The sequence below is a fragment of the Nothoprocta perdicaria genome, unplaced genomic scaffold, assembly GCF_003342845.1.
Source record: "Nothoprocta perdicaria isolate Ctin4 unplaced genomic scaffold, notPer1 scaffold_71, whole genome shotgun sequence".
NCBI lineage: Eukaryota > Metazoa > Chordata > Aves > Tinamiformes > Tinamidae > Nothoprocta > Nothoprocta perdicaria.
Window position 1 is genome coordinate 664,373 of NW_020455988.1, and position 14,665 is coordinate 679,037.

The 14,665-nt window shown below is 56.2% G+C and overlaps 1 protein-coding gene and 1 long non-coding RNA gene across 2 annotated transcripts in view; one reads left to right on the top strand and one right to left on the bottom strand.

Moving 5' to 3' along the window:
• Positions 1-607: 607 nt before the first annotated feature.
• LOC112957253 lies at positions 608-2,194 on the bottom strand. Its single transcript, XR_003251183.1, has 2 exons — positions 2,117-2,194; positions 608-1,504 (listed from the first exon to the last, which is right to left on the bottom strand). It is a non-coding gene; the product is annotated as an uncharacterized LOC112957253 (long non-coding RNA).
• A 6,917-nt stretch (positions 2,195-9,111) lies between these two features.
• ELOVL6 (ELOVL fatty acid elongase 6) overlaps positions 9,112-14,665 on the top strand; it is a 58,591-nt gene continuing 53,037 nt past the window's right edge. Inside the window, exon 1 of the mRNA XM_026050847.1 lies at positions 9,112-9,211. Within this exon, the coding sequence (XP_025906632.1) occupies positions 9,123-9,211 (89 nt within the window). The 5' untranslated portion in view covers positions 9,112-9,122. The remainder of the gene's footprint in view (positions 9,212-14,665) is intronic.

Consider the following 14,665-nt stretch of genomic DNA (forward strand, 5'->3'; position numbering starts at 1 on the left):
CCCGCTTTGCTCGGGGAAGGGGGCCTGTGTGCAGACCTGTGTGAGCTTCCTGCGGGTGGGCATCACTGAGGCTGCTGCTCAGGGCTGCCCTTCCTTCCCACTCACGTGATGCTTTATGGAGTGGCAGGTTTGCTGAGGTGATGGGGAGCTCAGCTTATGACTGAGAGGGCTTGGCACTTTTCCTTTATTCTTCATTAAGCTTCTAGTAACCTGGGAGCTGCCTGGTAACCCGTCTGCCTCAGTGGTTGCTGTTCTCATGCTGCAAGAAACAGAAAAACTCTCAGCTTCAACCTGCAAGATGATCATTTTTTAAGGAATTTGTGTGTAGTCCATCACTGAGCGCAGTGGAAATGGCAGAGGGGGCACAGAGACCTGCCTTCTGTGGCCTGCCTCGGTAGGGCTCTGCAGCACCTCTGCGCAGGGATGGCCCTGCTCCCTTTCCCTCACGTGGCCTGGGTAGTATCCCAAAGGGCCCAAGACACAGGGCAAGGGCTTCCCTGCCTTTGGACCAGCTCGTGAAGGGAAGTTGGTATGTGCCCTGCGCAGAGGTGCAAACCCAAAGCAGCTCCCTCCTTGAGCACGGGCAATCCTACAGAGCCATTTTCTGTGCAGGGCTTTCCCAGGCTCTGTGTTCTCCCCAGGCAGGGCTGTGCCTCTGGCGTAATGAAAAGCACCCTGGAGTTTTCCCTGTTTGTCCCGGTGGATCATCACAGTAAGTGCAGTCATTATGTTATATGACTTATTAGTAATTCACACCTAGCTACAGTGCTGTGGCATCTGGATCTTTCCTCACTGATGACCACAAATAGCAGACAAGTGTTTATACTGTTAACAGTATACATATGACACGTTTTAAATTTGTGGGCAGTATTTGTAGCACACACGTAACTTAATAATTAGGCTTTGTACATGGAATAACACATTTCTTTTGAGTGTCTGCAAACTTTTAACACCCAATAATGAATTTAGCCTTGCTAAACCCCCAGTATTGGCAGTGTTGTGAGTTTTGCTCTTCAGGGAAAAATCAAAGCAGAGGCACTAAAGAGACTTGCCAGAAGGCTCTTGGAAACTGAGGCTAAATGGATCAACACACGCCAGTCTTTAGGTTCCCAGGTCTGCGGCATAGCCATTAACTGGGTGTTTGTGCCTCTGCCTCTGGAGCCGGAGTGAAGGCCAGCAGACAGCCTGCTGGGATCAGAAAGCAGCAGCAGGCTCCTTGGCTTGTAGAGCTCACACCATGAGTTGCCCGTGGCAGAAGTTTCGCTGCATGAAGCAAGTGCTAAAAGTCATAGTTGCCATTTACTGCGGATTAGTTCAGGTAGGTGAGAAACCCAGGTGGGAGATGCTTTGATTCAGTGTCCTCTCCTATGGAAGCCAATGGGGAGCTGTAGCTGGAAGTGAAAAGCATCTTCCTTTGGTCAGAGCCTCAGGGCGCTCAGTGGTCACGTTCATTCAGCAGTCATAGGAGCATGCCTGGAAACTCATCCACAATCTGTGGATTGTCCTGGAAAGGGGAGAGGGAAATGACTGGGCAAATAAGTATGGGAACAAGGATAATGGTAGATTTCTTATATTCCTGTGGCAAGATAATTCATTTTCTTGGAGAGGCTTTTCCTGCAGCTGGTAAAATGCTGAGAAAACAAACAAACAAACAAACAAACACACAAAACCCCCCATGCGTATTGGCAGATTTTGTCACCCATTTTTGTATTCAGTCTTAGCTAAGCAGGTATATTTGTATCCCATGTTAGGCCCAGGCAACAACTTGCAGCTTCAGTTCTGGTGCTAGAACTGGAATCACTTTGAAACAGGGAGCTCTCCCACATGCAGCACATGTTGACCAAGTGAAGCGAACTTGGGCTTGCATCTTTCCAGGTAGAATAACTAGCCTAAGGCTAATCTGTCCCAGGCCTGCAGCGCTGGTTAGTGAGTTGTTTTCTGCTGCTTCCTTGCCATGCAGGCTTATCCTTGGACAACATTTAGCTGTACAACCCAGCATTTCCCTAGTTACAGATCATTAGATAGATGACTGTTTACTCACTAAAACAAAATAGCAATAAATAAAATAAGATAATAATAAAAAATAAAATAAATATTAAGGGGGATTCTCTCTTACCCTCAGCCCCACCAGCAGCCGTGCTCTTCACGCCCTCCATGAGCCAGAGCTGGCCCACCAGGCAGCCGGTGCAGTCCCTACCCAGGCTAGTTACTCTGTGTTTTTCTTTCCTCTCTTTTTCTCCTAAGGTGACTTCCCCACCAGCTGAGTCAGCTCAGTGCGGGGTCAGGAGAGGGCCAGAGGTGGGGAAGCCGACGCAGCGCAGAGCCAACGGGAGAGCAGGGAGCAGAAACTCCCCTCTGTGGCAGCGGGTGGCTCAGCCCCTCCGCCCAGGCAGTCTTGGGCTGCTGGTGTGGCAATCGGTGGCAGCGTGGAGAGCAGGATGACCTGCTGCTTTGGAACGCTCCCCAGATAGCATTCATCCTTCAGAGCACGAGTAACCTCCGCAAGAGTCATCCCTGTGACTCCTCTGCTAGACTGCAAACAACCTTTGATTCACGGGTTGCCCAAGTGGTGGTGTCTGCTTCCATGAGAGGAGCTCTCGGTTGCCCAGCGTGCCCTCAGGGCTGGCAGGGCTTGGGCCTCTGCTGCTGGAGCAACACGGGATGCTGGAAGACATCTCAAATGGCCCTGCTGGGCACCTGTGTCTCTGAGCATGAGCTCATCCTGAAATGGCTAGTGAGGAATCTGCCTGCAGGGGCAGTGACTACTGTGTTTGGGTAAAAGAGGCATCCCCCTGCTTCCAAAACAGCAGCTTGCTCACCACACAACTGCTAACAAAATCTTCCCCTTGATCCTGTTGACTTCCTACAATAATGTTTTCCATTTCATCACTATTTTAATTTGTTCTTATCCCTTTATGACTTGACCATGGTGTTAACGTGAATGTGTTGGTCATGCCAATAGAAAGGACTTCTGAGGCTAAAAAATACTTGTGTCATCCAGAAGATTCTCAAGGATGTATTTAAGAAACAAAGATGACCCTTTAGAAAACAAATTCTCTAAAACTTTATGCAACTAGTTTCCTGCATAACTATTTTTCTGTACAACTTTCTTTTCCTTGCCTTCTGAAGTGCACATAATTCTAAATTGCAAAGTAAAGTCCTTTTATAAACTTTTTTTTGGCACAGATTCCAGATAGCCCAAAGTAACTGACTTTTCTGCACAGAGCTAAAGATTTTAAAGGAGAAGACTGTAAAGACAGGCTCAGCTTTTTGTACCCCCTTCATCAGTGGCTGCAGTATCAGCTCAACTGATGAAACAAAAGGATGGGGAAAAAGCTTAGCAATCAATTCCCATTTTCATTTTTGAAGCAACAGCTTCGGCATCGCTTTTTTAGTAGGTGCCTGAAGTGGGCTGTAGTTAGTGTTTGTGTGGGGAGCAGTGACACTGGCGTCCTGCAGAGCGAGGCTTCGCTTTGCCCTTCGCCTGGCACCTTCCTGCGCCGTGTCGTCAGCGCCGCGGAGGGCAGCGCAGCGCGGCTGGGCACTGAAATCCTGCCCTCACCTTTGTAGTTTCTCCGTGGGCTTTGCCTAGTGCATCTGTGTTTGACTTAATAACAGTAATAATCAGTAGTGATGCGAACTGTAATAGTTTGGTCATAATTAACAGGAATGAATACTAGTGTTGCGTTCCTGCCGGGGGATTCCAGGTGGTGACTCTCATCTCCTAATGGGCAGCGAGTGGGATGCAGGCCCTTTCCAAACACCAGCCCTGGCTCCGATGCCCCAGGCAGTGAGCACGGCACCAAATCCCGTCGCTGCTGAGCTCGGCAGGACCGGCCGGCACGGGGCGGCGCCGAGGCTGTGCCGCCATCGGGATCTGAATCCATGCAAGCCGCGGGAGTTGGGATGGAGCCGCGGGGCATTTGGCAATCACGCTATTGCACAGCAGCCTTTTAGGCAGGGGAGTGAACCGATTTGTTGAGCAGAGATAGCAATATCAGCCCGCTGGCTCGGGAAGCAGCCAAACCTGCACGGAGCAGAAGCGGGCGCAGAGTCCAGGCCTGCACGGCTCCCCTTGCCTCATCGCAGCTGGCAGGCAGGCTCCTTGCTAGAGGCTCCAAAGGCCAGGAGAAATACCTCACCACGAGGCCGCAGAGGGCCCACGATCTCTCTGCGGGGCCACTTTGCCCAAGGCCCTGTCAGTTTTCTGGGCGTTTTCAAAGATTATGGAATATACAGAAACTGGCCTGCAAGAAACTCCAAGGTAGGAGAAAGTGTGGGGAGTGCTTGTTGCACACACGCTTGCCACTATCTTTGTATCTCCTCTCACTCATCACTCAGAGTACACACATAGCCACACATAAATAGGCATAGGATAACAGCATTGATCACACAAAGCATGGTGTTCAGCTTGTTTATTCCCAGCACCAGCCCTTGTGATATCTGACTTAGCCCGATCCCTACCTGGGGTTCCCGCCTGGCCTCGCTCCGCAGCCTGAGCTGCCTCAGCAAAGGTGGCTGCCTCTGCTCTGCGCGCCTGCCCTTTCCTTCCCTGCCTCACCCCCTTCCCTGAAAGAGATAGACTGCTTTCGTGGCTTCCCAACAATGAAAATCCATTTATTTTTTCTAAAATGTACCGGTATTATCAGATCCAAGATTCTGGAGAAGAAAACAAGCTTTTAGTGCTGTCCTCTTCCCTGGTTGTAGGCATGAAGCATTCTACAAAACTGCCGATATATTTGCAGATAATGTGCACAAAAAATGGTACCTTTTACCTCTGAATACCATGTGGGAGGTGCTTGGGCCTGCTGCTGGTCTGTGGAAGAAGAGGACATTTGATTTTGTGATATCTATAAGGGAGGCCTTGCTGTTGGGCTGCATTTTGTGTGCAAGACCTCATGAGCACCATAGCCTCAAAAGACTTTGCCCCAGCGCCGCGGCCTAGGGCTCCAGCRCCGGCTGGGAAGCCCTCGGGCTCCCCGTGGCTGTGAGGAAAGGTTTGGAAGTGGGGGCTCGGGTGAGGCGCGAGCCGTGCGMTGGCCCCACTGGCGGGCACGCCAGGCGTTCAGCTGCTGCTGCTGCTGCTGCTCCCCGCCGCCCTTTGCACCTGCCTGCCCCTTGGCTCCCGCAGCGCTGCGGGTTACGTGTCCCTGGCCCCGGAGCACACGGCGTGTTGCTGCGCACGTGATGGTGCCAGGCTGCGCTCCAGCTCGCTGCTGTAAGAGTATGTTGAGACACGGGTGATGCCATGCATCTGGAGGATGGCACAATCGTTTGCTTTACATCCCTTGGTGACTCTCTCAGGTCTGATTAGCACTTAGTGATGTGCTGTGAGCCAGCGCTTCCCCGGTGAAGCAGTTTGCTCGCAGGGTTTGCATGGGCTTTCCCCCGCATCCGCCAAGCAGCTTCCCAGCCATCCGTGCCTGAGCACAGCACAGACTCACCTGACCGGCCTGGCTCGACACAGCTTGGCCGTAAACATCCCTTGGCCATTTCTCTTTACGCCCTGGCACAGGCTTAAACCTTTTGCTGGGGCCCATCAGGAGCAGCCAGTGGCCCAAGAGAGGCTTCCCTTACTGATTCCTGATTCCAGCTACCACTGCCTTGTCCAAGGGCACTGTCTGGTTGCTTCTAGCTTATGTGGTACAGAGGAAACTCCAGGTCTCCATGGCTTCCCTGCTTTGCATGTGACTCTGTTTTTAAATAAGGCAAAATTACAGAGAGAGAGATTAAATCTTTCAATACATCAATTAATACAGATGAAAAAAACCAGCTTTCAAACACACAGAGCTGCTTCAGGCTTTTGTTTGCTTTAGTAATTGGTGCCATGTTTAAGTCACGATGTCGTCTCTCCTTGTCACTCGCCGTGCCTTACGCTGACTTGTCAGCAGCGTAGCTTCTCGTTTGGCAACAGCTGCTCAGAGTTGAGCTGGGGTTGAGCTATGCATCACCACGACAAACAGTTCAAAATGACTCCTTACAGCAATAGAACCCTGAAGGTTTCTGTAATAGATTAGCACTGTTGCAGGGAGGAAAAGGTATTTGCTTAATAACAGCAATGATAATGGTAAGGTGGCCAACCTGATTAGACCATTCTTTGTAAATCCTGAATGAGGCTGCTTGTATTATTCAACCAAAGGTTTGGGGTAAAATGGAAATGACATTAATGTCTAACTGGTATAAAACGTAGCATTTAGCTGGCATGCATGCTATAAAGGCTTAGGCGACATACTAAATTTTTAGAATACAAAAGAATGCTCAATCACTACCCACTTACTACAGGAAACAAGGATCCCATAGAAAAAAAAAAACCATAAATAGGCACTTGAATGTGCACAGAAGGACTGACTAAGCTTGTGTTCCTCGTCTTTTGAGGATTTCATTTTGCAACCCTATCCTTCTCCCCACACCCTTTCTTGGGAAAGGTTTTTACAACTTTCACTTCATGTTAGAGGTGTTCTGTGAGAACACTTCTGAGAATTATGTTACTTTTTAATGGTTACATAAAAGCTATTTCCCCTTGGAGTAGACAATGGCATTTTTGTTCATTGTTCTTGGGTGCAGTCAATATAAGCACCCGGCAGCGTGTGAGCGGGGCCAGGAAGGTCCTGCAGGCCCTGCGAGCACCCAGGCAGGCCTTGGGAAAGCGCGGCGCTCCGTGCAGCCCTCCGGCTGGCCCTGTGGCAGCTCCCGTGGTGCCAGCACAGCAATGGAAGAGGAATTCCTTGCAGATGGTTCAACTGTGGCGGACGTCCCGTGAGCTCTGTAAAATCTCTCCAGATTCCTGCTGGGTGTTTGAGACACATAGGTCTCCCCATAGAGTTGAGCATCGTGAGGCGGTCCCTCCATGTCCTGAAACGGCTGCAGCCGGGGCTCCGACCCTGCCGGGGCTGTGCCTGCGGCACCGTGCCCTGCACGCTCGCTCCCAACGCGGCTCCCAGGGCCTTGCTGCCGCGTGGAGATCCTGCACTAGCTGTTAGCTTCCTCGGGATCCCTGCGGCAGCCCCAGCCTAGAGGAGTCCTTGCCATGGCATTTCATCCCCTTCTGCTTAATCCTGTGCACCCTGCCAGCCCTGGGTGGGCCTTGGGAGTACGCAGCGCAAGGCAGCAGCTATCCCAAACCCTCTGGCCATTCGGCTGCTCCGGAGCTTTTAAGTCCATCAAATGTGTTCTGGGATCCTTTGCATACCAAGCATTTTTTTTTCTGAGCAACTTTCTTCTTTTGCGGGGGAACTCAAAGCATAAATTACAACCCACTCATGAAATGGGACAGGCTATTAAGCCACCCAAGTTTTTAATGTAAAATTGATTGAGGGTTGCAAAAGAAAGATATTGGGAAGACTTTCCAAAACCATATGATTTCTAATATCTCAAGTTCACTTGACTTGGTAACTTGGTAACTGGGAATAGCCAGGCTGCTAACATGCAAGTATATATTTCCTTGTAAGCAAATATAAGAGCCTGTATGTAGCTTGGTTTTATCTGGGGGGGGGAGGGACAAGAAAATTAGAAGCGTGGCAGTGTCTACCTCTAAAAAAAGGAAATATGTTTGAGTCAAGAATTATTGGGCAGCATTTTGCAAAAGGTCAAAAGGTTTTTTTCTGTCCTTGGATCTGCTCATGAGGATAGCCCACATGGCTGTAGGAGGTTTGTCAGCTTGCTAGGAGAAGGGCTGCTATCTCTCTGCACCAACATAAGACAAGAACAAATTCACCTCCATGCCAGCCATGGAAGTGAATTTACAGAACACATGGATTGGGTCTCAGCAGCGGGGCCTGGATTCGCCCCTTTGGAGAGGCCCGCAGCAGGCGGCGCTTGGCTGCGCTGGCCGTGCTTGTGTCCCAGGCCCCTTTGGCGGGTAGTAGAGGCAGGCTGGATGGCCCCAGGCCCTGCCTGGGACACGCTGGGGGGCACAGGCAGGACACGCTGCGCTGCCCTGCGCAGCGCCGGGGAATCCCGCGGGGCGCCGCCAGCACCGTACGTGTACGTGGGCCCACGCGCTGCGGCCGCGACGCCTCCCACGTGCCTCCTACCCGCCTGTCCCCCGGGAGCCTCCATGCAGCCTGTGCCGACTGCGCTCCCTGCCGAGCAGGGCCTGTTGAGGCTCTGGGCAGGGAGCAATACCTAATGACTGAGAGCGGCCACGCAGTTGCGGCATGAGCAGCGGGATCCTGCGGGTCTTGCTTGACACCCCGGTGAGGTGAGCCCCGCGCGTGCCGCCCGGGCCGTGGGGATGCTGCCGAGACAGCAGCGTGGCAGCGCCGTGCGGGGCCAGGGAGAGGACATGAGGTTACTGTGTGCCGTAGCCGGGCAGAGCCAGCAAGACGCCGCTGCCCCCAGACCGGGGTCTCCCACCCAGCGTGCAGAGCATCCTGCACTGTCCCCAGGCCCATGGGGTCTGCACGTGGGTAGGGGGCCGCTCTGGGGGGCAGCTCAGCAGCAGCCCCTCACCTGCAGCCTGGGGTGGCACATGGCGGTGCCAGGGCACACAGGGCAGCGCGGACACCAGCCCGTGGCTGCAGAGGTGCGTGTTGCATTTAGCTGCCAAAAGGGGCTGGGGGCCCAGGGGCTCATGCTTTGCCCCGTTGCCCATGTCCAGCCCCATTGGAGCTTGTGGTGGGGATGCAGGGAGCAGGCAGCAGCCGTGGGGATGCAGGGAGCAGGCAGCTGCACAAGCCCCGCAGGGGTGGCGTTGCTGGGGACAGGAGCTGCCAGGCAGGGGTGTCCCTGGTGCGGGCCGGGTGTCCCCGTGTGCGGGGTGTCCCCGTTGCGGGCTGGTGTCCCCGTTGCGGGCCGGTGTCCCCGCGCCACCGCGGCGCGGCGCGACGAGGCGCGGCGAGGCGAGCGGGGCTGAGCTTCGCCGCGCCGCGCCGCGCCGCGGGGACGGGCACTAAGACCGCGCCGCCTCCATTTCCTCTGAGGGTGGATGCAGAAGAGGAGGAGACCTCGAGGCACGGGAGGAGAAGGCGAGCGGGCCGGGGAGCGATGCCAGAGCGGGGCTACCGCTGAGGCGCGCAGGGCGAGCGGAGGGCGCTGGGGCGCGCAGGGAGGCGGCGGGCAGGTCGCAGCGGCGCCGGGGCGCAGGCAGCCATCCCCCCTCCCCCCCCGCCGAGGCCGGTCCAATGAACATGTCAGTGTTGACTTTGCAAGAATACGAATTCGAGAAGCAGTTCAACGAGAATGAAGCCATCCAGTGGATGCAGGAGAACTGGTGAGTGCGCGAGCCCGCGGCGGCTCGGGCGGCGCCCGCTCCGCGCGGCTCCGCTCGGCTCCGCTCGGCTCCATGCCGCTCCGTGCCGCTCGGCTCCGCGCCGCAGCGCGCGCGGCCGCTGAGCCCATCCGGGGCTGCGCCGGGGCGCGCGGGACCCTCCGCGCCCTTCCCGTCTCCTTGTGCGGCGCCGCGCACGTGCCCGCCGCTGCCCCGGCCCTTCCTCCCGCTCCCTTTCTCCTCCTCCTCCTCCTCCTGCTCCTCCTGCTGCTGCCCCCAGCCCCTGCGGCCGCCCCGCGCCGCCCGCAGCCGAGCGGACGACACAAGTTGCCGCCGTGTGTGTGTGTGTGTGTGTGTGTGTGTGTGTGTGTGTGTCTGTGTGCGTGTGCGTGTGCGCGTGTGCATATGTGTGCACGTGTGCAGGTGTGTGAGAAATGGAGCCCCGCGCCCCCACCTGCCCCCCGCGCCCGCAGGAACTTCATTTGCAGCCTGTGGGGATTGACTCGGTGGGCAGGGGGTGCCGGGCTCGGCGCTGCTGCCACCCTCCTGCCTGGGTACACGCACACACAGACACATGCACACGCATGCACACGCATGCACACACACACGCACACACAGACACGCATGCAAACACATGCGTGCACATGCGCACACACAGCCCCTCGCCCCCACAGCCCCCTCTGCCCTGTCCTGTGCTCCCTGCGTGGCGTGGCGTGGCGTGGCGTGGCGCAGCCCGGTTGGGCCCGGCCGCGGGCAGCGCGCGCTCTGCCCTGCTGCCCCACCTGTTGGGCCGGGAGCCGCTCTGCGCCGCACCTGCACGCCCGCCATCCTCCTCCCGGCCTCCCCTTCGGCCCGGCCTCGCTCCCTGCGGCCGCCGCGCTTGCCCCYAAGCCCACCCCTGCCCCACGCAGTGCACCTGCAGCTCGCTCCCCGCTTGTGCCCACCACTCCTCCCGCCCTGGTGGCCCCTCTTGCACCCCTCATGAGGCTCTCCCCGTCACCCCACACTCTGCTTGTGCCCATGGCAGGGCAGGAGCGGCTGAGTGGCTGGGGAACAGGTAGGTTGGCCAGGCTCAGCGAGCCCTTCCCAGTGTCCCCCAGGGACTCGCCAGGCTCCTCCAGTGGCTCCTGTGCATGTTTGGGAGCAGTACTGTCTAAATGACCATTTAGATGTTGATACAGCTCTGCTCTCCTCTAAGCAGCAGGCTCCTTAGCCCTTGAAGGATGCTCTCTGTGGCTCTCGTTTCAGGAGCCGTTAGACCACGTAGGTATTCTTGGGCTGGGAGTGCTGGATGCTTCCCATTTTGTTCACATTCCAGAAGAAAATTGGCATCAGAATAGGGCAAACCAGTAAAAGAGGATGGAGGGGGTGGTATCTGGGAGTATACATTAACCAAATAACCCATGAGAGACACAGTGTGGAGGAATGAGCTAAGGGCATGATGAGGACTGAGGACTCATGTGCCCTCCCCGCAGCTCTGCTGCGCGTCGCGGTGTGACCTTGAGGAGAATTACATAACCTGTGGTAGGCCTCAGTTTCCCCAGCAGAGGCACCGTGGGGAGGCAGCACTGAARCCCCTCAGGGGTGCCCTGGTGGCGCCGGGGGCATGTGGAGCGTGCCCTGAGGATGTGGGTGCTGTGTCAGCGCCCAGGAGCACTGCTGGAATCTCCCTCCCTCTCTTGGGTGCGGCAGACATCACTCCGCTGGGACCCTGGTGGCTCCCACCTGGTGCACTTGGAGGAGGGCACCYGCAGCTTGGCGCGTTTGCCGTGCGCCGGAGGAGTCCGAGTGACAAGCGTGACACCCTTTCCCCCCGCTGCATCTGCTGCCGGGGCCGCATGAGCCCGTGCGCCCGACGCCCCGCAAGGCRGAGGGGAAGAGCAATCTGCCCGCGGCCCGAGACGCCTTTCGCAAGTGAGAGGAGGCTGTGCCCCCGCGTACCCTCTCGTAGCAGGCGCTTGAAAGTGGAGATCCCTCCGAGTTTCAGTTAAATTGTGCTTTTTTATCTTGAGGGAGGGAGTTAACTTAATGAAACACTTCCCCTTTCCAGCGGGGGRACTTCTGGGGCCGCTCAGGCGGTACAGCTGGGCAGCCACGGGCTGTGCAGGAGTGCCTTGCTGCTCCGTATCAGGGCTGTAACAACAAATTTGTCTGCCAAGCCATCGGTAAGTCAGTAAGTGCCTCCTCGACGTTGTAGGCATAGCCTTAAAGTAAACATCATTAATGTACGAGTGACCTAAGACGAGGTTGTTAAGCAGTATGTTGTAAGGATAAACATGGTTGTTCGTTCTCTTTGACAGGAAGATGGAGCAGGTAGTATTGCTTCAAAAAAAGGCTGTAATAGTCATTTAAATTAGGATGCCACACGTCATCCTAACGTGGAGGTAAGCAAATCATATAGGTGTGGCATTTGTTATTTTGCTTCCATCTCAGAAATAGTTCTTGATGCCTTACAAGGCCAAAAAGAAGTCTGAAGAGTATCAGGCAGGATCAAGCAGCTCAAGGACCTCRCGCTGTCTTTAGGACTTTGAGTAGCATCTTCAGAGCCTGGCTCGACTGCAGGTGAAAGCAGAGCGTGGTTGCACGTGGGACACGATCCCCGTTGGCACCCTCTGCCTTCCGGGCTGCTTGGAGCTCTGACAGGCCCTTGGCCACAAGCGCTGCTCCCTCCGGCTGGTGAAGCTCAGGGGGCAGCAGGGCCCGTGGGCAGCAGCGCGGCCCGGCCCGGCAGGCGGGCGGCACCGCGCTCAGCTGGCTGCTCTGGTGCTGCTGCCCTGTGCACTGTGGCYGCAGCGACTGTCCTGCGTGCTCAGACAGGCTGCGCGAGGGCCGTGAGCTGGTGAACGGGGAGCTGAGCTGCAACAAGGTGCTGGCTCCCCGCTAAAGCCTTTGGAGGCTTCTAGGAGGCACCAGTGGAGCATGGCAGGGAAGGGGAGCAGTAGCAGCGGATGAGCTCCCGCTTGCTCCACACCAGTGGTCCCGTCTTGCTCCAGGAAGGCCTCTGTCCTGCAGGTGCATCACGAGAGGGCCATGACAGAGCAGGCGTCCTTGGCTCTTTGGAAAAGGGGAGCTGGCGCCTGGAGGCCGGGAGGGTCTGCGCTTCCCTGGTGTTAGGCCATGTGTGTCTCCCCTGGGTGCTGCGTCCCCCAGCTGCTTCCGCGGCCGGGAGGCAAGAGCGGAAGGTGAGGTTAGAGGTCAGCGCGGCAGAGGCGCCCGGGCGGCGAGCTGGTGCTGGGGCTCGGGGCTGGCCGCCTCCCTGCACAGGGGCTCCGGAGGAGCCTCCGAGATGTCCTGGAGCGCCGTGCGCGTCGCGTTGCGGCAGGGGCTGGCACTGTTTAAGCACCGTGCCCCCAGAGAGCTGCCCGTGGAAGAGCAGACACTGAACCTCCCTAGTCATGCCATGTGTGGGTTGGGGGAGTTGGGATTTCAGTCAAGTCAGGGCTCAGTCGAACATTAAAACGACTGCATGAAATAATTTGCAAGCTCAAGCTCCCGACAGCACCTCTTCCTGAACTTTTTGAAAGAGAGGAGAGGAATATAGGGAATAATCTGCAGCTGACTTCTGTTTGCTTATTTATTTATTTATTTGTTTCAGCCCGGTTGCTGCATGAGGAGCCCTTCCTTTGTGGCGAGCGAGCAAGCCGTTGTTCTTTCGCAGAGCGTGCCCGGCTCGGTCGGCCGCGCGGCGGGGAGGAGGCGGGCGCCAAGGTGCCGCTTTGCGGCCGCCACGGGCGGCTGGAGAAGCGGCCGCGCTGGGGGCGCCCGGCCGGCCCTGCTGCAGCGCGCCAGCGCTCCCTGACAGCGGCTCCTCTTATAATTGCCTGGCCAATAATAATTATCTTCAGATGTCTGCTGACGAGGGCCTCGCCAATGGGGAGGCAGGAGGCCTGTGCTGACTGCGCCGGGATTATCTGGGCGAGGTGACGTCAGGCGAGGGCTTGCCGAAAATCACGCACAAAGTTTTGCTGCGCCGCGGTGGCAGCGCTGGCCTCCGGCCTCCGGCCTTGCTCCCCCACAGCACCAGTGCCCGCGGCCCCTTAACCCTCGCCAGCCCRGAGCCCTTCTCACCGCAAGCAGCAGCAGCCGCCTGAAGGAGGCGGGGAGATAGAGGCGATCATTCTGCAAAGCTGCTTTGCAGGGTGCTGCAGAATAGGCCTGGTTTTGTCCCTGAACTTTCCCTAAAGAACAAAGCACCCGGGAAGTCATCTAGGCTTTTCTTTAAAGGGCTCTGGTACTTCATGTGTGACTTCAAAAATACCTTTGCAGACCCCACAGTGCTATAACTGTGCGTGTTTTAAAAGCATTGCAACACAGTAAGTTATTTTTAACCTTTTGCTGCATTAAATTTTCATGTGGTTAAAAAACAGAAAGTGCAACTGACTGAGAGAAATTTGTTCTCCGAAGTAATTTCTTTTTTCCCAGTCAAAACTGAAAATAAGTTTAGGAGAGCAGAAAGTCAAGTAATCGGTGCTCACTTTTTCATAATTCACGGAAGCACCGTTGCTCTGGGCAGGGTTGCCTCCTTGTCGTGCAGCAAGCTTCTCTCATCACTTGAGCTCCTCATGTAAGGATGAAAAGTGTGGGTGCCGTATCCCTGTGGGCACACGTGCATGGAAACCAAAAGCGAATGGCAATCTCCTCCTTGTTCCCCAAGCTCTTGCCCAAGGCCCGGGAAGGGCGGCGGGCTCTGCAGCCTCCTGTCCCCTCCATGCCCTGCAGCAGGACTCGCAGGGCAGCGGCAGGAGCTGCTCTTTGCTGCAGACACCGTTCGCAGGAGCGGCGCGGGGAGGCCGAGGAGCCAGGGTGATGGCAGTGCCCCTGCCTCACGCCGGCCCGCGCGCCGTTCGCAGCAAAGGCCCCGTTCCTGGAGAGTCGCGGAGTGTCGTCTCCCTGATCGTCCAGGTATAGAGCCCCTGAGGGAGAGCAGCACGTGCTGTTGCAGAGCTACGTGGCCGGGTGTTTGCTGTCTCTTGTGCGTCTGTATTTGGGGTCAAAAAAAGGCACAAAAAATGGCATCCTAAAGAGAAACACATCAGTGTCTTCTGCATTCAGGCTCTCAGTGAAACACAGGCATTGGCCTTTTGCTCACCCCATCCCCAGAGTTTGAACACATCTCTCATCATGTTGCTTCATTAATTTTTAAGCCTCTGAGAGTGAAGAGCTCTCTTTTATTTTGTCTGTGAGACATCACATGCTTGTGGGGATAATAAACTTGCAGGGAAGGCCAGCAGGAAGTCATTCAGGAGCTGGCCGTCATCTGCGAAAGYGAATGTGGACGTTTAGGAGCAGCTCCTTGAGATAGGGGCTGTACGCTCCCAAATCCCCTTGGCGGCTTTGGAGAGGAAGCAGAGCCCTGGCACGGCGTCCCTCCCGCCGGCTGCCTGGAGATGCGCAGGGCAGGGTGGCGGTGCCGGGGCGCAGCGCCGCGCCATGGCGCGCGTGGATGGGTGCGCGCRC